This window comes from Chinchilla lanigera, unplaced genomic scaffold (genome assembly GCF_000276665.1).
Source record: "Chinchilla lanigera isolate Chin_1 unplaced genomic scaffold, ChiLan1.0 scaffold00044, whole genome shotgun sequence".
In the NCBI taxonomy this organism is placed as follows: Eukaryota; Metazoa; Chordata; class Mammalia; order Rodentia; family Chinchillidae; genus Chinchilla; species Chinchilla lanigera.
Window position 1 is genome coordinate 18,461,116 of NW_004955445.1, and position 23,588 is coordinate 18,484,703.

The following is a 23,588-nucleotide window of genomic DNA, read 5'->3' on the forward strand; positions in this document are numbered from 1 at the left end:
CCCCCCCCCTGCACCGGTGCCCGCGCCGTGCGCCCTCCTCGCTCCCAACTCAGTCTTCGTCGTCTCCCCGCGCCTCCGGGGCTCTCTCTGTCTGCCTGTCTGTCTGTCTCAGGGACTCTCGCGCCGCCCTTCGGAGATGAGATCCGGTTCGTAGCCCCAGGCCCTCCCGTCCCGCTCCCTCCAGGACTAGGCGGGGGCGGGGGCTACACCGGGCTGACGGACCCGCAGACGCACACATCCGCACTCGAGAGAGGAGCTGCCGACCTGTCACCCCGTCACCATGGTAACGCCTCCCTGGGCCTGGACCACCGAGCTCTGTCCTCTTTGGTCTGGCACAGCCCTCCCATACCCTCTGTGAGGCCGGGGTAGAGTCCCACCTCGTATGCTGAGCTGATCCTCAGTACCTAGCCTCGGGTCAGTGCTTACCTGTCCCCAGCCCCAGTAGGGGTATGGAAAGAGGGGGTGCAGGAACCTGTAACTAGTCCTGTCCTCTCTGGCCTCTTCATGCGCCAAGTGGATGCACTAAGATGGAATGGCTTGTAAACTTCAGGCTGCCTCAACCCATAGCACAGAGCTCGACTTGAACAGTTACTCTTGAGCCATGGATAAAACTTGGAGTCGTTTTGCATATGGATTTGGGGCTGACAGTATTATCCCAAAGTGGAATTTGGACAGGGAAGGAGGTCAAAGATGCCTCCCAGGGCAGCGCAGCAGTGCAAGGCAGGGAGGGTTAAGGGTGCCAAAAAGAGAGGAAAGAATTGCTTACAAAATCCTGGTCTGGCTTTGTGTGTTACACTTGGGTCTGGAATGTCAAATGTGTACATTGTCCCAATGTGGTGAGCTCCCATGGGAACTGCCTGGGGAGGGGTAGAGGGAGAACAGTACCTCCATACCTGGGCTTTCCCAGAGGGCACTCTGAGAAGGTGGGGATGCTGGGGGGAGTTGTGTACGTGTGCACTTGTGCTAATATCCGGGAACAAGGAATCAAAGAAAAGTCTGTTTTCAGAGGATCCAGCCCAGCTGCAGACAGGCCCAGGAGCGCAGAGGATTCACAGCAGCAATTTTCCAAATCGCAGGGGATTTGGAAAAGGGCTGTGAAGACAGGCCAGAACTTTAACCCTTAGTTGTGACCCACCACGGTGCATTTGTGTGTATTTTCAGTCACGTGTATATTCACATATAATTTTAGCTAGGCATGGTGGTGCACACCTGTAATCCCAGCACTTGGGAGGCTGCGGCAAGAGAATCACTGCAAGTTCGAGGCCAGCCTGGGCTACAAAGTGAGTTCAAGGACAGCTTGAACTGCTTAGTGAAACCCTGTCTCAAAAAGACAAAAAAACCCAATTCTATACAGAGATGTGTTCATACACACACATGCACATGTGCCTTTCACACACACAGCTTTGTTCACCTGTCATTCCACACTGCCAGCATATGGGCACACATCTGCATGCATATACACACACCACAGACGTACTGCAAAACCAGGGATCTGCATCCATACACCTGCAGGACACATGGACACACTCATTGTTCTCAGAGGTACTCGAAAACCACATCCTAAACTGGTGATGTTTCCCTCTCCCTACAGGAAGGCCCTGTGCTGAGTGCTTTAAACACAGGTGCTCATGTCACTTGCACCAACTTTAAGTGCAGTCTTGCGTGTATATCCACCCCACAGATGAGAACCCGATATTCTCGGAGTACAAGTCACTGACCAAAGCCACCGCGCCAGGAAGTGCAAGTTAGAATGGGCACTCCAGAGCCACAGCCTGTACCAAGTGTTCACCAAATCACTCCTGGTCTTGGACCTAGTCCAGTTATTAGTTTTAGAATCCAGAAATTACTCACCAAACCCCAGACCTTCAGATGAAGGCTCAAACACTGGGACACCCTTCACAAAGGTTGAGCAAGTCTTGCCCGAGTGGCAGATTTTCCTCCCTGCTCTGACTGTAAATGTTGAAGCCCACTCCTCTGATCTCACCTCTGTGCTCCGGCCATTCTGCTCTTGGTTCAGACCTCTTATGGTCCATGCTCTCGCCTACCCCAGGGCTTTACACATGCTGTTCCTGCTGGGAGGAACACCTTTATCTAAGAATTCCTGCTTACCCTGTGACTCTCCACCCAAACATTACCTTCTCAGGAGAGCCTCTCACAATTTCCCTCTAATGAGAGCATGTCACAGGTGTAATTTTCGTGGAATGATTTGATTAATGGATTTCTAGTGCTTGGAGCCAGCTCAGTGAGAGACTCTTATGCCAGTGGGGCTTCAGACACATCCATTTGCACATTTCCCCAATTTTAGTGTCATTGGAACATCTTTTAAATATACACTTATTGGATAAAACATTATAAGAAAATAAAATTTACATGGTCACTATTTTTCTTTAAATCAACTTATTTTATAAACTTAAAATATATCTGAGTAGGAAGCTTCATAAGTAGAAAGTAACTGTAAAAGTATGCACACTGAAGGGAGACCCACGTGGGTAACTGCTGGATGAGGCTGACTGCGGGCCATTCCAACCTCAGGGCTCTCCCTCTGTTGGAAGGGGCAATGGTGAAGTTTCTGAGGTGTCTTTGAGACATGGTGTTCCCAGTCTGAGGCTGTCTCCTTGGCGCCCTCAGGAGATCTGGGAGACAACTGTGTAGCTTTCTTGTGTAATTTTGCATCAAGTCCATGTCTACCCAAATTTGTCTTGTGGGCCACCTGCAATGACACATCCTACACTTCAGAAAAAATGGGTTCATTCAATTGGCTGCATGGAGGTTCCTGTCCAAGCCTCTGGTGTGTGCCAGGTCCTGAGTGCTCATGGTCCATATGGAGCAGGGGTCTCTTTACTGAGAGTTCTGGGCAGTGCGATGGGTGGTAGGAGGCTGTGCCTCTCCACCGCGCATATGTCATGAAAAGCTAAAGAAAAGGAAGAGATGCAGGTCCAGCAGGGCCGTGGAAGGTGAGGAGGAGCTTGCTCAGTCTGGGGAGGAGTATAATACAAGTAGAAAGAGGTGTGTGCTCAGGAAGTGAGTGCTTCCTTAGGGGGAGCCCCAGCTATGGGTTCTGGGGTAGGGATACTTTAGAATCCCTTAGATGAGCATTTTTTATTTTATAGTTTTTCATCCTAATGAGTATAAGGTAGTAATTAAAACAGCACAAATCATGACAAATAAATCTAAGTTGAAAACAAAGAGACAAAAAGGCAAACACTAAATGATACCTCATAAGTATTAAGCAAGGAACAAGCAAGGGTGTGTGAACATGGCAAGAAAACCTTGTGTCTAGGAGACACAGGTGATTGGGAAGCCCTGGGCTGGAGCATAAAATGCGGTTGGTTAGAAGAAGCAGGAAAGGCAAGCTGAGAGCTAACGGGCCACAGGCACCAGACCAGCAAGTTGTGAGACCGTAGAGAGCCCCTGACGTTGTTGAGCAGTGGAGGGTCACGATTGCATCTCTGCGTAGGAAAGCCCACTGTGATGGCCAAAGTGGAGCCTGGGCCGGTACTCAGATTCATGCCCCAACTTTATCACTTACTAACTGAGCCTTGGTCTCAGTTTTGTAAGCTGTAGTATGAGAACAAACCCAGCCCATAGAACCACTGGGGTGATAAAATAAAATAATGCATGGCAAGTGCTTAGCATGGGCCAGAGCCCAAACACTTGCTTGGGAAGAAGTAGCTTTAGTTGTAACTGTTACTGTTATGTGGCTTGGGTGAGAGACAGTGAGTTGGAGGGCAGAGGCAGAGGGAAGAGGGAGAGCAAAAAAACCGGCCTAAGGCTAAGGTTCAGAGAGGTGAAATGACTTGCTGGAGGTCACACAGATGATAGACGATGTGCTCTGACAGAGCTGGACTTGAACATGAGTCTTCTGACGGCCGCCCGCTTGTTGGTTTACTGTATCTGGTTTGTTTTTCCAGTTTTCAAAGTTTTTTTTTTTTTTTTTTTAATAAAGAGCCAATTCTTGCTCATACCTCCACCCACACACAAATACTAAAAGGGACTTAAAACAGCAGAAGTTTTAATTGGATGTGAACAAGAACTTTCTGGCAGCCAGAGGCTGATTTTAAAATCTCAGCCCAGACAAGTTCAAGAGGAATGGCCTAGGCAGTTGAGGCTGGATTGGAGGTCAGGCCCTCACACCTGCTGGGCGGCATCTGGCTCCCAGATGTATTTGGTTTGGCCAACCTTGAGAGGTTTTACTTAAAAATCAGTAGATCTGGTAGTGCTGGGCAGAAGCCACAGTTGGCCGATGCTGAGGAGGTGGAACATGCACTTGAGGTCCCACTGGTTCACTGGTGTTTGTAGCCGTGGCCGCCGGTGTAGATGCTCCTGAGGCAGCGAAATGGATGAGACAGACCTTTGAAACTTTCTCAACAACTGCGGATTAACTAATCCCATTTAGGATCCACGTCTCAGCCCCATACCCTCTTGACCCTGCCTTTATTTGACCTAGAATGCCCCCACTGGAAGAGGACAGATCTACTCAGTGTCTCCCTTTTACAAGTGGGGAAACTGAGGCAGGGTCACCTGTCGAGTCAGGGGCAGACTTTTACCTGCCCTGTGCAGTTCTGCCACAGAGGAAAGTGAGGATCAAAGGTAGTGAATGCTTCCCGGCTCAGCTTTGCTCAATCTGTTCTCTCTTTCCAAGCAAGGGGGCAGCTGATGCTAAGTGAGACTAAAATTTTTGTGTGTTGCAGTAAGTGGATAAATCTGGATCTGTAAGAAACGTTCAGCCCACATCAGGCCCAGCTAACAACATCTGGTGAGACCATTTTAAAAGGCCCCAGTCTTCAAAATATACAAAATCGCACTTTTATTTTCCCCCCAGTTATAAAAGCTATACGAGCTGGTTACAGAACATTTGGAAAATCCAGCAAACTATGAAGAAAATTAAAATGCCGCCTCAAGAGGCCCCTGCCACTCACAGCCCTTGGGGTAACTGCAGTTAACACTTTACTTAGTGCCCATTTGGACCGTGTCTGGGCTCATACACTTTCTGTAGGTCGTACTGTATGGAAATTCTTCATTTAAAAAACTGTAATAAAGAAGTGTTCTGGCACGCAGGGAGTGGGGGGAGGGGTAGAGTGGTGGAAATCTTTTGTGTATTGATCTGGGTAATGGGACAGGGGTCTGCATATGGGTGAAAATGTATCAAACCTGTGCATTTCATCTTTGTTTCATTTTGCTTGACTAAAATAATACTTATTTGATAACAGAAACTCATTGCAAAGGCATTAAAATAGAAGTATCTGAACACAGCTGCTTCCTGCCCAGACATCACCGCCGTGAGTAGCTAGTTTCCGTGTCCTTTGGCACCATTCGTGGGTCCCCATGTCAGCCTAGAAGATCATGAGCGTCATGCAGGGGCCAGAGATGGACTGGTTCTGCGGGTCCATGGTCCACACAGCAGCGCCCTCCGCCGGCCCCAGGTTGCAGAGGAGGGGGCTGGAGGGTGCCGTTGGCTCCTGCTGGGCTTGCCTTCTTGCTTTCAGCTTCACACCCTACTCAGCTGCTGCCGAGGAACAGTTAAAGCCCTGCCGGGCTGCCTCACTGGGAAGGAATGGAAACATGTCTATTAAGTTTCACGGAAATCATTTTGAGGGGCCTATGTCTGGCCGACAGTGTTCAGGCTCCTGTGGTGGAAGGCCAGGCTGCCAGGTTGATTTGGGATGGCAAGTGGCCAGTGTTCTTTTCTGCAGCCGCCCAGGCCTCCTTCATCGTGAACTTGGACACTTAGGAGCCCCTGGGGTTCAGGCCTGTGGCAGGTAATGCACTGGCCGAGAACAGAGTTCTGTTAACTTGGAGCAGTCCCGCATTCTACTGGCTGCCCGTAAATGGTTACAGTGTGTGGGGAAGTGAGCCAACTTGTGAAGGCCAACAGCGTCTCAGTCTGCGAGGCTTGCTCTTCCAGAGGTAAACAGTTTCTTTAGGCACCACTGGAAAGTGGGAGGCGCAGGCAGCTGCCCGGGCCACCCCTGTGGCTCATGACCCCGCGGCAGAGCAGGTAGCAAGAGGCAGCAGGAGGGCGCTGATTCAGCCGACCCAGGTCTGGGTTGGAGCCTAGGAGCTCTGTCTTTCTCCTTCTATCTATGACCTTGAGCAAGGTCAGCCTCTCTTTCTTTACCTGTAGAATGGGTGTCCTTGCCTGGTACCAGCACAGTAGTATGAGCTGAGAACGCAATAACAGGCCTGATGGATAGCAGATGCTTGGGGAACTGCTGTTATCACTGGGGTGACGGTAGCAGACTCACAAAGATGCCTGCCTTTGCTCAGGAGTGGGAACTGAGCTTCTGGGAGGGTGGGTAAAAACAGAAGACAATAAGAACGGCACCCGCAATGCCTTCTGCTTTTCTCAAGACCCTCTGTGTGCCTCAGTATCTCCTTGCACCTCCAGGACAACCAGCTGAACAGGATACGATAGAGACCGGAATTCCACTTACACATGGGGAAACTGAGGTACACGGAGGCAGACAGCACGTATGTCACTGTCTCCTCGAGGTTGGATGCTGCCGGAGTTAGGACATCAGATATATGAGACCACAAGTGGATGACATGATATGTAATTATAAATATATATAATAAGTATAAATATATTTATATAAATAAAATAAAATTCCCCCAACACACTGATATATTTGATTCTATCTGTACTAGTTGACACAGATTTTTTCCATTTATAGTGATGATGTGATGATAACTACAATAGGACCACAAAAACAACAATGATATTTCGTACTTAGTGAGCACCTACTAAATACTAGTCCTGTGCGTAGATTTTACATGTACAATCTCACTGAATCTCTATCAACTGTGTAAGTCAGGTACCATTACAATCTGTATTCTCTAGATGAGGAAACTGAGGCACAGAGAGTTCAGTAACTGTCTAGGTCAAACCACCAGGAGACAGAAGCAGTTTGAGCCTTGGAAATCTGGCTGAGAGTTTTATCTGTGTGTGCTTTTTTAAAAGATGACTCTGAAGAAAAACAGGGTGATAGTACACAAGGCATACGAAGCACAAAAAAATCATGAATATGACAATGAATGATTAACTTTTTCAAAACAAAACCAACTTCACCTATGTCAGTCTGCGCAGAGGAAAGAAGCCCAGGGAGGGAAGGGATCCACGCCAGGCTGCGCAGTGAGAGGGAAGCCAGGCGTGCCAAGGTCCGGCAGAGGAGGGACAGAATGGGGGAGGGGTGTGACAGGGGAGAGGCCCCGGCCTGGTGGACTTGGCATGCCTGTGTGCTCACGGAGGGCAGATGTGGTCCTCTGTCCCTTGTCCCACCACTGACTCAGGATTGCAGGGGTGGGCAGTGTCGGGGTCTGACCCTGTGTGGTGAGGCCTGGGGCATTAGAAGAGGCTACTAGGCCGGATGAGCATGTCCCTGGCCTGCCACAGTGAAGACCTTTTGTCCCTCTTGAGAACATGCACTGTGGACATCAAGTACATGGTCGGGGGACATCAGCAGGTCACCCCTCTGAGCCCATTGCCACACCAGGGCCAGGACACTCTTTCCTCACAATGGGGCTATAGACATTCATTCATGTTTCACTTACTCGTTCTGCCAATCGTGAGGGGGATCAGCCTTGTGCCTGGCCTTGCGTGAGCCACAGGTGGACAGGCCTCTGCTGTGTGCCCTCCTGACAATCTTGCTCAATTGAGCACTGCCCCATCCTCCTACTCCAGGTCTGTTTTATTTTTCTGTCTGTCTTCCAAGGCCTCGTTCATAAAGACGACCCTTCCCACCTAGTACGCTCTGCTTCTGTGGGGTCTCTCTTCATCTGCATCTGCTCAGCCCCTTAGCCAGAGGGCTCCCAGCCTGGCTTCCTTTCATTTCTTTAAGAGTTGGATGTCGGAATCCTCAGATCTCATTGCTGCAGCTGTTGGAAACCTCTGGCCTTGTCCAACTTGCTTATTTTATAGGTGGAAAATGTGGTTCAAGGGAGGACATGAGGTTCATCCTCCCCCACAGTGTACTGAGCACTTACTTTGCGCCAGCCTCTTGGCAGGTATGGAGGACCCAGAGGGAAAGAGGAGCCAATGTGAGCTGTGTTTTTATCACTGCTGTGACAAATGATCACACATGTACAAGCCTGCAGCAACACAGTTTTATTATCTTGCAGTCCTCTGGATCCAAAGGCTGACATGGGTCTGGAGGGGCTCACTTTGTAGTGCGAGCTGGGCTGTATTCTTTTCTGAGGAGAATTTGTTTACTTGCCTTTTCTAGCTTCTAGAAGCTGCCCACATTCCTTGGCTCTTTCTGAATGTTCAGAGCCAGCACATGGCATCTCTGTAATCCTGCTTCCATAGTCACATTCCCTCTCACTCTCCCACTTTTGGGGACTCTTGTGAGTACAATGGGCTATTTGTAGACTCCAGGGCAATCTCTCTGCTGTATGGCCAGCTGATGGTTCTAACGGCAACCTTGATATGCCATTGTCTGCAAGATAATGCAGTCACAGGTGCCAGAGAGTAGGATGTGGGCATCTTCAGGGCTCTTCTGCCTGGCACACCTACCATGGGGAGCAACAATCAGTATGGAAGCTACTCAGATAGGAGCACGGTAAGAGAAGAGCTCAGAAAGAGGACACCCAAGCCCTGAGCCATGTAGGGGGCAGGTTCGAGGTCAGAGAAGACCTGGAGGAGGTGAGGGATGACCTGAGCCTTAAAGGATGAAGAGCTGGGCAGGTGAGGAGGCAGGGGAAGAGGAAGGCACTCAGGGAGAAGGAACAGGGTAGGCAAAGGCCTAGAGGTGGATGAGGGAACACTGATGTCATGGTGGCCAAAGCTCAGAGAGGGGCAGTAAAGCTGAGGCCGAGCACAGTGACCAGATCGTTGGGAGCTGGATGCCTGGAGGCCAGATGCTTCCTGAAGGTAGCAGGGAGCCGTTTTGGAATGCTGAGCAGGGTCTGTTAAGGTCGGATTTGTTCTGGAGAAAGATCACTCTGGTGTCCTGGTGGAGGATGGCTGCAGTGAGGAAGATGAGGGGCTGGTGACCAAGGAGGAGACAATGCCCTGGAAGAGGGGGTAGAGGCCCAGCCTGGGCAGGAGGTATTGGTGAGCTCTTGGAGGAGGAGAGATGGCATGGGGCACGGCTGGAGGCTGTTGGTGAGTCAAGAAGTAGCTGAAGGAAGCAGTCCAAACAGCCTGAGTCTGCCTGGATGGGACCATCACTGAAGAGGGACACACAGGGAGGAGCAGGTTTGGGAAGTTGCTAAGTCGGGTGTGATATGTTGATGGTCTGTGTCTGAGTGACGGCTAAGGGAAGTTGTTCAGAAGGCAGCTGGGTGTACAAGTCTAGAGCTCTGGCTTATATCTGTCAGTTACTGCTGTGTAACAAACCACCCCAAACTCAGTGGTATGAAACAATCACTTAGTACCACTGACACATCTGCATGTGGACCAGGGGTGTCTGGTCAGCCCACCTTTTTTTTTTTTTTGGTTTTTCTCCGGTACTGGGAACCGAACTCACAACCTTGCGCTTGCCAGGCAGGCGCTTTGCCGCTGAGCTAAATCCCCAGCCCCTGGTCAGCCCACCTTTAAGCTGTAGGTCAGTCAGACGATGGGATTTGTGGAACTGACTTCTTTCCCTTGGACCCTGACCCATATGGCTCCTCCTCTTCCTTCACTCCACATCAGACCAGCAGATGGCATTTGCAGCAGGTAAAGAGATGAGGATGTCTGGTGGTATTCTAGGAAGACCAGCAGTGAGTGTCAGGCTCTGAGCTGGGACTGTACTTAGTGCATTTGAGGAACAGAACAGAAGGCCATCATGAGTGGAGGGGCAAATGATTCGAGGTAGTAGAAGAGGAGGTTAGAGACTTAGCAGGGCCTCTATCGACATGGGGCCTGGAAGGTCACAGGTAACAACCACTAGCTTTTTTACCACTGTTGCTATTACTTTTCATCCTCTCTTGTTCTCCACAGGACCCCCCATCCCTGGATGCAGCCATCCAGCACGTCCTGGCAGGCCTCTACCCTCCTTTTGAGGCCACAGCGCCCATTGTCCTCAGTCAGGTGTTCCGCCTGCTGGACTCTGACTTCCAGGGGGATGGGCTGAGCTTCCTCCTGGATTTCCTGATCCCTGCCAAGCGCCTGTGTGAGCAAGTTCGCGAAGCCGCCTGTGTAAGTCAACAGGGATGTAGAGCCAGGGGCCAGGCTCCCACAGAAGGTCAGGGGCTGGAGGGGAGCAGGGAAGGAACTGAGCTGCTGCGGTGTGGCGTGTCTCACAGGCAGCACTGAGGACATAGGGTGGTCTCCAAATGGAGCAGCAGGGTCACCTGGTCCTTTACTCTCTGACATCTAAGGCTCAGTGACATTTGTTCTTTCACCAGTACAGAGAGAAGCCTACAGATAGGCATCCTTGGGGTCTCCCTGACACAGAGGCGCCTGCTTGGGGTTGACATGTGGGCATCACCAGGCTGTTTTGGCCCAAATGGAGCAGCATCCATGGAAACAGCAGAGAATGTGACCAGGTTTCCCTGAAGTCCCCAGGCATCAAGCCTCTTGCTTTTGTCCCTGGAGATCCCTTCAAACCCATATCTCGAGGAGGCCACTTCCGGGGCAGAGGATAGAAAAATCTTTAAGGCAAGAGTTGGTGGGTGGAAACGACAGGATCCTCCCTTAGACCAGACCTGAGTTGATGCACCCATCAAACGCCTGAAGACCCTTTTCCCCTGCTTGCCAGCATCATTCCTCCAGGCTGTGTGCTCCCAAGCTGGGCCCGAGGAAGCTCCAGGATTACCTCCTGCCCTGGAAAGGAAAATGAACTCTTCCCTGGCAGCTGCAGATACAGAAATCTCAAGAAGCCAGGCATGGTGTCGTATGCCGGCAATCCCAGAATTCTGGGGGTCTAAGGCAGAAGGATCATAAACAAGCCCAGCCTGGACAACTTAGTGATTTAGCAAGACCCTGTCTCAAAATTTAAAAATTTTTAAAAATGGGCTATGGATGTAGCTCATTGTCAGTCTTCAGTGCCACCAAACAAACAAACAAACAAACGCCTCAAGGGAAGATCCTGATTGGCCAGGCTTGAATCACATGTCCATTGCTAGAACAATCACTATGGCCAGACGGATGGGATAGTAGCATTGGCCAGACTTGAGTCAGGTGCCTCCCTACCTTTGTGGCCAGGGGATGAGATGACTGTTTTAAGAAAAGGGTAGGGAGATCCCTGAGGGTATCAAACCCTCAGAAGGACAGGACAGGAGTTGCCCGCATTTCTCACGGGTTTACCAGCTGCTCCCTGCACTGCTGTTATTTAATGCCTATTCCCTGTCACTCTTTCTTAGGACCCCCAAAGAGGTTCTCAGGCCCCACTGTCCTTTCCTGGATTGCTCCCTGCATGTCTGGGTGGTAGCTGGTGAGGAGCAAAGTAAGGGTGGGGACTGTGTATGTTGTTCAGGAACCAGGTTGGAGATGGTCAGGAGCAGGCAGAAAGAGAGATCAGCTGTCCAATCTGCACAGCACAGGGCCCTGCACATCAGGATTCTCTGCACAGGAACTGGCCCTGAACTTCTCCGGGAAGCGGGTCCAGCCGACTCTGGGCTGGAATTATTTCATGCGGACCCTCCCCATCCTCATTTCCTCTCCCTGACAAGCCACACGACCACCACTTCTTGTACTGGGCCATTAAAACCACATTTGCCACGCTCCCTCCCTCAGTTCTCTCAGTGACAAGGTCACAGCCTTTCTGCACTTTTATTTTTAATTATAGGCAAACCCAGTTTGGCTGTACTTACAGGCAAATTCATGTCACCTCAGCAGGAGGTGCACTGTGGAATTCACAGCAGGGCATCTGGTGTCAGGTGCCCATGTTCGAATCCAGGCTTCATCACCATGCACCTGGGAGATCCATGTCACCTCACTGAGCTTCAGTTTCCTTCTGTGAATTTTAATAGCAGATTAGCTAAGGTACTGATGACACCACGGCTGGCCCCGGGCCTGGCAGCTGCAAATGCTGGTAGCTGTCACTGGTTTTCCCTGGCTTCCTCATTTGCCGCTTGCAAATTAGAGAGCCAGCTCAAGGTCTCCTCTCTGACTCCGTCACCTAAAGACACGCACCTTCAGATGCAGCCTGGCGGGGTTTGGGGCAGACACATCGCACTGCCACGAGAAGAGCTAAGCACAGTCCTGCATTTGCTACTTCTCAGCTGACTCTGAAGCAAGTTATTTCCCCTCTGTGAGCCTCAGCAGCTTGTGTGTAAATGAGAATAGTAATGCTTGAGCAGCATGAGTTACTATGAGTCAAACAGGACAAGCACAGCTGTCACCTCCTTGGTGCTTTGCTGGGAAAACCCAGGCTGGGCGGTTCAGTCTCATTTTTTTTTTTTTTTTAATTTTTTGTTTTTTGGTTTTTCTCCGGTACCGGGAACCGAACTCACGACCTTGCGCTTGCCAGGCAGGCGCTTTTGCCGCTGAGCTAAATCCCCAGCCCCGGTTCAGTCTCATTCTGTGAGAAGATGGGGGAAGCATGCTGTAAGACACAAGGGCTGCATGCATGGGGAGACATCGCTCACGCTCAGGAAAGAAGACAGACACGAAGGTTCTGGAAGCAGCCAGGTCCACAGAGCCACTGCTAGGAGCTGGTTTATCGCTTTGGGGACAAACACGGTCAGATCTCGCTCTTTTCCCCAACTGAGAACTTCGGGAAACACCTGCTCCCTTAGTCACTCTCTAGGGATCTTCCGCTCATGTATCCAAATTGTGTAAACCTGGCACTTACTCAAGCCAAAAGCCAGGCAGAACATAGGTGGGTACAGTTTCTCGTCACCGTTTGGTGCCACTGCTTAACACTGGTTCCGTGCAGTCATATGGAGAGGGGGTCGCTCAGGTCTGGCCTGCTGCAGGGCGACTTCCTGTGTCTGTGTATTTGGAGAGCTTCTGGTCCCTTTGTCTGAATATATATATATGCTTTGCTTCACCTGCCATATTCTTATCCACTAATGGCAAGTTAAATAAATGACAAACAAATAAACGATTAATCTTCAATCCTGGAATGACTTAAGTGTCAAAATGAGAAAGTGGCTCTTTCAAGGTGACCTGGTAAGCTAGTGGCAGGGCCAGATTTCCTGGCTTCTCGTTCAGTATGGTTCCTACTTCGTGCTGTAACTGCTCTACTTAAAACTAAAGGATGAAATAAAAGCAGCAAATGAATTTTTTATATTTTAACTGAAAATCCCCACAATTTTTTAAAGGGTAAGTGTTGTTAAAAGGAGAGGGGATTAATATTTATTGAACATTTACCTACTATATACCTGGTATTGTACTGGTTTTCATATCATTTAATCCTCATCCTAACCCAGCAGTAGTGACATGTTTTATTATTCCTATTTGCACATAGAGAAAGGAAGACTCAGAGCAGCTAAGTAATGCGCACAGCGCAGTTATTTGGACCTTCAACCTGGCGTTTTCCTGGCTTAATGTGGTGGGCTAAGCCATGAACTGGGTTGGGGGAAGTTTCAGATAGCTGGGGAGGAGGAGGCATGAGTCAGGCAAGAAGATCGGCATGGGAAAGGCACTTGCTAAGTAGCACCTGCTCTCAGAGCAGCCTCCCTTGGGGCAGCAGGCTGTTTTCAAGGTCAGGGCCAAGACTAGGATGAGGCAAGCGAGGCAGCCCTTGCCCAGCCCCAAGAGCGAGGGCCTCAGTGCCACGTCCTGGACACCTCTCTTGCCTCCTGAAATCCCCACTGTGTTGGGGATTCCACGTGGGAGGGGGAAAGAAGCAAATGTAAGGGTGAGATCCCTGATGTGTCCCCTTCCCTCTGCAGGCCCCCTATGCCCACCGCCTCTTCTTGCACGAGGGCTGGCCACTCTGCCTGCGGGATGAGGTTGTGGTCCACTTGGCACCACTCAATCCCCTCTTACTGCGCCAGGGTGACTTCTACCTCCAAGTGGAGCCCGGGGAGGAGCAGTCTGTCAGCATGATGATCAAATGCCTCTCCTTGGACCTCCGTACAGTGGACAAGAAGCCTGTTCCTGAGTCATCCCACCCTCTGCTTTTCACGCAAGAGTGGCTGGAGGCCATCAACAGTGACTTGGGGGGAAGTCCCCTGCACAACTGCCTGGTGGCTTCAGAAAATGGGATTGCCCCTGTGCCTTGGGCCAAGATCACCAGCCCAGAGTTTGTGGATGGTAGACCCCAGGCAAAGACGGTCCCTTCACCTGCCTGGGACTCCCTTCCACTGGAGGCACTTGATCTGCGCAGCCCCCAGGAGCTGCACCTGGCCAGTTCCCCAGGCAGCCAGGTGCTTTTGGCCCAGAATTCGGTCAAGGATTCAGGTAGAACATCTGGGAGCAAGTATCCAGGACTCATCAAGGTGGAACAATCCAGGTCTGGGGAGGTGGCCTTCAAGATGGACAGTGGGTTCCATCAGGGCTTAGAGGGAGACTACGTGGCTCTCCTGGGCTTTTCCCAAGAGAACAGTGGAAAGACTCCCAGTCAGGAAGTGGAGGCATCTAGTGGGTGTGCTTTGGGGGCACTAGGTGAACTATGTAGGACTAGGGAGATTCCTCTGTCTCAAAGGACATTGGCTCTCTCAGAGCCTGATGGGGGGCCTTCCTTGCAAAACTGGGATTCTGCAAAGCCAACAAACTCAGAGGAGGAGCTCTGCATTTTGGGACTGGGGAGAAAGGCTGAGCATAGAGGGCTTGCCCACAACTCAGAGCGACAACCCTACATTAGTGTTCCTGAGGAGCCACTGGACGGTGCCTCTGGCCTCTGGCCAGCTGGTTCAGAAGAGCCAGCTACCTCCAAGATGCAAGGACCTCTGGGAAACCCAGAGACCATGGTCCAGCTCAGGCCCGGACCGAGACAAACATCTTCTCCTTGCCTGTCCCCAGCTTCTCCTGTGGGCCCAGCCTCTGAAACCAAGGTGGAAAAGACCAAGAAGGGAGACAGGAGACTTCCCAAGCCCAAGGCCCATGCTGGTCAGAACACGTCCACTTCCTCCTTCTCTGGGTCTCCTACCGCTGGGCTCAAACCCTCCTTTTTGAAGGTGCAGAGGCGATTCCCTGTGCCCCAGGACAAAGCTTCACTCCAGCATGACCAGCCTTGGAGAGCCCTATCTTCACAGTATTCTTCTAAGCCACACCAAGCCAAACCCCTGGAGAAAGGTAGGGTGTCCACGTGTTCCTCTGGACAGTAGCATCTGGATGAGATCAGGTACCTCTGGCTCTGAGGGACAGGGATCCACCTGGGCTGGCTCAGTGTTAGTGCTTTAGTACGCAGGATAGCATGTTAAGGGCCTGGAAGTCTCAGGGGTCTGGAACTGAACAAGGCTGCATGACCCCAGCCAGGTAATTAACCTCTGTATGTTCAGATCTGTGCAATGGGGTGCTCACCTACTTCACAGAGATGCTTTAATGGTTCAAAGAGATACTGGAAGTAAGGAGCCAACACAATGCCTGGCTCGTAGGAAATTAATGGTTGTCAGAGGGTGAAAGACAAAAACATTTTCCCCTCAGAAAATCCATCTTCTGCTTAACATCTTTTTCTTTGTTATTGCTTTTGCCCAGATGGAACAACTCAGACAAAAACATCTGGCCCTGTTGCTGACTCAAGCCTACTGTCTGGGAAGAAAGCTGGCTTCCCAGAAGCTGCGGCAGGCCCCCCAGAAAGAGCCCCTGGCCTGGAGGAGGAGCCCCCAGGGCCTGAGCCCAAGATCGAGACTGTGGGTGCTGAGGTCTTCCACTCCAGGATAGCCTGCCTGCCAGGTTCTGGGGGACTATCAGGGGTGGGTGGGAGTGGGGTGGGGATGGCTGGAAATCCCAGCATCTCCTCAGATACTGGTGGGTAAGGAGGGCATGGGAAAAGCCCATAAGGCCAGTGTTTCATCTCTGAGCCTCAGTTTCCTCATCTTTCCATGAAGGAATCGGATTAGATGAAAACACTTGGTAGGTATCCATCTATCCATCTGTCTGTTCATCTGTTCATCGTTCTATCCATCCACCAGATTGCAGTGAGAGCTAAGGTGGCTTCTAGAGCAGAGGTGGAGATGTAGATCCTTGGGAATGTGATTTATTGGAGGAGAGCTCCTGGGAGAGCACAAGAGGGAAAGCAGGACAGTGCCGCAGAAGGAATGAGCAAGGCTGTGGTCTGACCCTAGGGGGAGCTCTGGAGCATGAATCACACTGTCCAGTTGGCTCCATTTTACGGTGTGGGGGCCTGGCTTTGTTTTTTTACAACTGGTCAGTCACTAACTGTGGGCTGATCTGGGTGTGTCAGTCATTACCTGCAGACTGAGCCTAGGTCTGCCATCAACCATAAACCGATCCTGAGTGTGTTAGTCATTAACTCCAGGTGGATCCTGGGTCTGTCAGCCATCAACTGAAGCAGCCTGGAACAGGGCTGCAGGGTGAGCCAGTGATCCAATCCAGCTAAGGGCAGTTCTTCAGAGAGCAGGCACCTGTGAGCCATTTATTGTCAGTTCTTCCAGCCTCTAGGGGATGACTGCTCTGCCTGGCGGGCTTTTGGCAAGAACACTAACTCCATCCAATCCTGAAAGTGCTATTATTCCTGTTGAATTTTATTCCATAAGAACTTACTGATCCCTGAACTTAGCACCGGCGATTTATTAGGGAACAAGTCTGAGGTGCTCTTTGCCTTCAGAAGACCTATTTTTTAGTGGTAGAGAAAATTCAACAGGTCAGAGCAACACAATGTATTGTGACAACAGAGAAGGGCAGGGGCTGTGGGAGCAGAGTTGGGGTCCCTGGCGCAGGCTTCTGGTGGGGAGAGGTCTGGGAAGGCTTCCTGGAGGAAGTAATATAAAGTGCAGTCATAAAGTCTGAGTTAACCAGGAGTCAGAACAGTGTTCCAGACCGAGGGAACGTGTGCTAAGGTCTGGGGACACAAGAGACCTCAGCGCCTTTTGGAAACTGTCCTGCAATTCCATTTTATTTCATACATCTCGGCAGGACCCTGGGCACGGCCCTGTCTTTGCAGCTCCTAGGGCTGCAAAGGAGCAGCCTCCTAGGGCTGTTTACATTGTCTTGCAGCTCCTTGCAGCTCGTGGGGCTGTTACATTGTCTTTTTCCTTGTCTCCTTGTTGGAGATTTGTTGAGTGTTTCAGTGGTTGTAGGTAACACCCTATTCACCCCTCAACTCCTAAACTGTGCTCCCCATTTCTACTGAGATGCCTGATGCATAGCCCAGTGTGGACACCAGCATCTTGAGTACGGTTCTGAGGGCCTAATGATCTGTTTCTGGCACCAGCTGTTAGGCAAGGGCAGCATCTAGGACAGTGGGGCCATCAGGGGTGCAGGACTGGCTGTGTGCAGAGCCCTGACCGGGCCGGGCCCGGTGGGGAGCCGCACCCACACCCTGGCCTCATGATCACTGAGTCCTGGGCGGGGGTGTGGCCTGAGTGCTTGGCCCCTTTCTATTCAAAGTGTGGTCTGGGGACTGATGACCTCACTGTCACCTTGGAGCCTGGGGAGGTGCAGAACCAGGCCTGCTGCTCAAGTCTGCATTCTAGCAAGATCCTGGCACATGTAATTTGCAACGTCATTCTAAGCCTGCATTGCTAGTCAGCCCAGCACAGGCACTGCGATCTCATCGGGTCTTGTGCGGAGCACAGCGGGCAGCAGTTGGCCCCTGAGGACACCCTGGAGGGGCTCTTAGTCCTCCAGGGTCTCAGAGAGGCTCATGTGTGCATGGGAGTTGGGGCGGGGACAGGCTCTACAGAGGGGAGGGACAAGGGGTGTCTTCCTGGAGGAGGTGGCATCTTGGTGGACATCGGGAGCCAAAGGGGTTTCACCCGATGTAGAAAGGAGGGAAGGGTGGACTTGGAAGCTGACCAGGATGAGTGAAGGTGGGAAGGGGGAGGGGCTGACACATTTAGGTGTGACAGGTGAGCCCTGCTGGTGGGGCCATGCTGGTGGGGACAAATGTACCAGTTTGCTGGGTCAGCCGTAGCACAGCAGCAATGATTTCCGCACTGTCCTAGAGGCTGTGCTCACTCCCGGTGGGAGAGTGAGGCACACAGCCTCAGGCCCCAGAACAGGACGCAGCCTGTCGAGAACGCATGGCTGGAAGGGTGCAAGAGTAAACAGTCGTGTATCACGGCTTCCATTCATCCAGCCCTTGCTGTGTACCAAGCGTTTTTGGGAACTGTCTCATTTCATCCTCAGAGCAACCTGATCGGCTCGGGATTGTCTCATCTAACCAATGAGACTGCGGTGAGAGAGGCCCAAACTTCTCCAAGAACACACAGGGAGACAGGGCAGAGCCAGGCTGCACGGCACTGGCTGTGTGACCTCAGAGCTCATCCCATAAGCTTTGCCTCCCAAGGTGCCCTCTGCAGAGGGATCCCAGGAACAGTGAGCTGCCTCTGTGTGGAGGAAGGACTCAGAAGACCTTTCTGAGAAAGTGGTTTTTCAGCTAAGTCTTTGAAGGATGAATAGGAGTTCAGAGTTCCAAGAAGAGTAAGGAGATTCTAGACAGAGGGATCAGATGGGTAAAGGTCTGGAGACCACAGAGGAGGTTCCTATGGACCAGGGTTCCACGTGAGTTCTACATACTCATGTGCATTCTTTCTCCTCCAGGTGGTCGGGACAGAGCAGGGCGACCCCTCCTTCTGGTGTCAACTGCAGAGGAGGCCTGGAAGGCACCATGGTGCACAGCCTTGGAGGTCACTAAGTTGCTGTCCTACCTGTGCAGCATCCCCAGGTAAGGATCTGGGTCACCCTGACCACTCCATCCTCTCCTGGACCCTCTCAGCCCAGAGCTCCCGACTAGGCCCAGTGGAGAGGCCCTATGTCCGCCTGTCCAGTGGGGTCCTCCTGGAGCCTGGCCTGAGCCAGAGGGACCGTACAGGAAACCCGCCGGGGACAGCGCCTTTCGGGAAAGTTCGTGTGGCACTCAAAAGAGATGTTGGCATCAGTGGTTCTCAAACTTGAGCAAGCGTGGGAGTCACGAGCAGGGGCAGAATTCCTCACTCAGCACATCTGGGCCAGAGGACCTGAGAATTTGCTTTTCTGACGAGTCTGGCCTGGGGAGACCCCACTTTGAGAACCCCCATTGTACTGGAAAGAGTGAGAGGGCTCATTTCAGCTGGAAAATCTGGGAAGGCTTCCCTGAGACGGTGACAAGCAAGCTGTTATCTGAATTATAAATACTTGTGAATAAATGAAAGGGGAGAATGAGTGAGTGAGAAAAGTAAAGGATGAACGGGAGTGAAGGACGGTGAGGGATGATTCTTCACACCTCTCCAGCTCCTCTCCACCACTACCACCGCCCCCATTCAGACTGCACAGTGACGGACAGGAAGGGGCGGCATCCTTTCCTTCACAACCCAGCTCGAGCCAGGACGGCCTTGGCGTGCTGTTACTCAGGCTGCAGCTGCAGGCCCCCAACCCAGCCGGGAGTTCAGCTGCTGAACTCTTCGCCTTCTCTCTGCCATCACTGCACCTGCTGGCCCCTGAGATTTGTCTTCCCCTTATCCGAGGCAGGATGGCTTTTCTAGCAAGGGAGAAGTGCTGAGAAGTGACCGCTGTGGCTGACAAAACCCAGAAACTCACTGACTTGCTGTGTGACCTTGGGGCAGTAACCTGTCTTCTCTGAGGCTCGTCTGATAAAGGAGATGATCAGTGCATTCCAAGGACAAATGGGGCCACAGGTGGCAGGGATGAGGGGACCAAACACTGTAAAATAAACTGTGGGGTGTGGTGCATAGTACGTTCCGGTGTGCTGGGCTCATGCTCTGAGCAGACGTTGGCCAGGTACCTGCCAGGGCCCAGCTTCATGCCGGCTGGGGCCAAGGACCCAGGGCTTCCATACATCGGGCCCTACCTCCAGGGGCCTCCAGTATGGTGGCAGAGATAGGTCTGCAGACAAATCCCTGTTCCAGCACAGGCATAGAGGAGGGCATGGTGGGGGAGGTGAAGTCAGAGACCTTAGAGCCACCTCTCCCTGTCCACCACTTCTCTCTCTGTGCCTCAGTTTCCCCTTCTAGGACAGTAGCAGCAGCAAACATTCACATCCCTCTCACTCTATGCAGTGGCTGGGTGCTTTACATGAACTCATCAGACCGCACTCTGCCCCACCAGGGTGGCACCATTAGTATTCACTTGACTCAGGCAGAGAGAGCAACTCAGCCAGGTCACCAGATACTGAGGACAGCGCCACGGCTCTGCCACCCTGTAGACACCGCTGGCTTTGTCTATGAACTGGGTGATTGTAAGGCTTGAAGGGAGTTGGGAGTTATTTCCCAAACCTCTCTGATCATCAGACTGGCCACGGGCATTGGCGGCCCCACCCAGACCCCTTGGCCCGCATGCTATTTGCTGACCAAATGCTGGGAGTGGCATGGGTGTGGGGTATTTTAACAAGTCCTGGACCAGGGTGGGAAATCCTGAGGAACCACTGCAAGGTAGCCCGCCCTCAGCCCAGCTCACAAAGCTGAACCAGCAGAGATGTTTTGACTACAAGTCACCAAGATTCCAGTTCAAAACATCTTATCCACTTAGGAAATGTATCATCTTATGTCTTTGCCTTCTAGCTCTTTCTAAGAACTTTTTAAAGGAGAGGATGTCTCCCTCTCAAGCCCCCAGCCATTTCTCCTCATATCTCATTGGACAGCAATATATCACATGACCCCCATGTTCCCAGTCATTGGCCAGGGAAATTAGGTCACTAATGTGGTTTCCACCAATTAGAAACCACTCTTGGGTTGGGCATGGTGACACACACCTATAATCCCAGCCCTCAGAAGCTGAGAAAGGAGAATCACTTTGAGTTCAAGGCCAGCCTGGGCTACATAGTGAACTCAAATCCAGCTTGAACTACACAGTGAGGTACTGTCTGAAAAACAAAACAAAACAAAGACACCCTTGGGAGATACGGCTATCTGAAGGCAGAGGGATCTCTAGAAGTCCTAGACGGCTTCCTGGAAGGGGCATTGGGGCTTGGTCTTGCAGGATAAAGCAGTTCATCAATCAAGCAAGGCCTCCAGCCATGTTTCCCTGTCATCTACTAGAGCCATCTGCCTAGTGAACCCCAAGCTACCCAGCAATACTGCTACTTCTCTTTCCTACCCACAGGCCAGAAGATACAGCCAAGGGCCTGGTGGTTGTGATCGATGCCAGGAAACAGCCGCCACAGTCAGCTCTGGTCAGTGCCCTGCAGGCCACCCAGGTGAGTTGGAGGTGAAGCTCTACCAAGTCTTGGTGTCTTGGTTAGTTTTCTCTTGTTGCTGAGACAAAATACGTGATGCCCAGAATTAAGGAAGGAAAAGTTTATTTAGCTCACAGTTTGTGGAGGTTTCAGTCCATAATCAGCTGGCTCCAAGGCAGAGTGGCACATGGCAGAGGGCAACAGGTCATGGTGGCAGAAAACAGCAAAAGCAACAAGTGCAAAAAGGGAGGACCAGCAAGAGTGAGTCTCTTTCCCTCCCTTATATTGTATGCAGGCTACCCGCTGTCACACCGATATTCCCAGCATTGGACCATGAATCAATCAAAAATTCTAGAAGCCCACTCCATCACTGCATGAGGCTTTGGGGGGACATCCAGACACAAATCATAACACTTGGCATCAGTAGGAACTCGGACATGCCTATAGTCTTAGGGCTCTGGTTGGAACCAGGGACTTTTAGTGGCAACTAACGGAAAACCCAGTGCAAACAGACTTAAAGACAAAGGGAGTTCCCTGATTGTAACTGAACAGCCCAGGAGTCAAATGCAGCTTCAGGTACTGTTTGACCCAAGCACTCAAATACTGTCACAGGATGTGGTTCCTCTGTCTCCATTTGTGGCCCTGTCCTCCCGGGAGGGGACTATACTCTCACAATCCCACTGGGCCAGCTTGGCGGCAGTATGACTCCCAGCAGCTCTTAATACACATGGTTCCATTTAAATACAGCAGGAAAGAGTGAGAGATTCCAGAGATCCCAGCAAAAGTTTCTTGGTGTCCATCAGTCCTGATTACTTTAGATATCCAGCCCTCCACCAGTCCCGGTGGCCAGAGAACGCAGCCACTGATTGGCTCAGATGTGGCTCAGCTGGACCTCCTGAACTGAGGAGGGTGGAGGGAAGAGGTTCCTGAGTAGCTGTTACAAGCAGCAGGGTGGATGAGATTTGGTATATGCTCGCCTCATGGTCTGACCTCCTCATTGCGTAGATGGAGAAACTGAGGCCACAGGGGTGGGGCATCTGGGAAGGAAGCTTGGACCTGCTGCCTGCCCCCTCCAAATACATCGCACAAAAGCCTGGCCCTGGGGGATCCCACGCTGTGCCTCGGCCACTCGCTGCATTGTTGGGGATGGGCGCTCATGAGGGCTTGGGCAGGGCACCCCTGAAGTGGCTCTCCCTGGCAGGCTGTGGCCCCAGCCTCCTTCAGCGCACTGCTCATCCTGGGGGAGAAGGAGGACGCTGTCCCGCTGCAGGTGTCACTTGACATCCAGGTAAGCACAGAGCATGGGAGCGGGAGGGAACTTGTTGGGCGGAGCTGAGTGGGGGAAGGGACATGAAAAATTGCGGGAATCGGGAGCTAGAAGAGGCCTTGAAATAATCGAGTGTAGGGGAAAAAAATACAAGGCCTGGTGCCACCTCTCCAGTGCTGTCTCCAAATCAGGTGTCACCAAATCAAGCAATGGATTATGAGGTGTGATCAGAATATACGGTGAATGTTTAAATTTTTAAAAATTTAAAGAACAGTGAAAGACATATTGCTATTAATCCCCCTCAACCACCCACCTTGCTTTGAACACACTTGTCCCATAATTCTTGCCACTTTCTGAAGCAGTTCTGGAAGTCTCTCCTGAGTGCCTTTACCAAGATGAAAAAATACAGTGCATGCTGCTGCCAGGTGCCATCCAAAGGAAAGGCAGCCTCATAGAAACACGGTGTGTTGTTACCCTTCTGATTCGCTGGACCTGGCACTGTGCAGCTTCTGGTTCTTCCCTAAAGTCAGAATTACTGGAAGGTAAATATTTTGAATTAATTCTGGACAGTGAGGGAGCCACAATAGGGCAACTGGACACATACAAAAGAGGACCTCCAGAACTGCTTCAGAAAGTGGTCAGCATGATGGGATAAGTGTGTTCGAAGTGAGGGGAGGACTTTGAGGAGAATTAATGGCCATGTGTCTTTCACTGTAATAAATTATTTTGATTTCAGTGTTCACCTTAGTGTTTGATCGTACTCATGTGTCTCTCTAGTCTTCTCAGCAGCTCCTGGGGGACACCACCCAGTGACTGAGAGTTGCACAAGGCAGGAGACCTACTTGAAAAGCTTCTTCTAGTCAGCTTTCCACCCCCCATTTTACAGATGGGGAAACTGAGGGTTAAAGCCACCGAGCAAGCCAGAGCTGGAGTCTCCTGTCTCAGGGCTCACGCTCAGCCACCCTGTGGTCTCTGCCTGCATTTCTGTCCTGAGTTAATATAAACATGGTTGACTTGGAACTTTATGGGAAGGAGCCTTGGCTTCCTTTAATTAGTGCTGTGTCCCACCAGAGTGAATGTGGGCACGAGCCCTGCCCCGCTTCGGGAAGTGATTCACAAGGTCTCCTTCTCTCTCCAGGTTGATTAAGGAGGCACAGTGTGAGCTAGAGGTGTGCTTTTCAAACCCGAGTGTGTGTAGAACCTCCAGATTG

The 23,588-nt window shown here is 51.4% G+C and overlaps 1 protein-coding gene across 2 annotated transcripts in view; it reads left to right on the forward strand.

Moving 5' to 3' along the window:
- Positions 1-10: 10 nt before the first annotated feature.
- Kiaa1755 (KIAA1755 ortholog) overlaps positions 11-23,588 on the forward strand; it is a 36,009-nt gene continuing 12,431 nt past the window's right edge. For both annotated transcript variants that reach the window (XM_005392540.2, XM_005392541.2), the window contains exons 1-7: positions 11-283; positions 9,923-10,120; positions 13,765-15,109; positions 15,512-15,709; positions 18,542-18,665; positions 21,038-21,131; positions 22,312-22,398. In XM_005392540.2, coding sequence (XP_005392597.1) covers positions 281-283; positions 9,923-10,120; positions 13,765-15,109; positions 15,512-15,709; positions 18,542-18,665; positions 21,038-21,131; positions 22,312-22,398 — 2,049 coding nt within the window. In that variant the 5' untranslated portion in view covers positions 11-280. The remainder of the gene's footprint in view (positions 284-9,922; positions 10,121-13,764; positions 15,110-15,511; positions 15,710-18,541; positions 18,666-21,037; positions 21,132-22,311; positions 22,399-23,588) is intronic.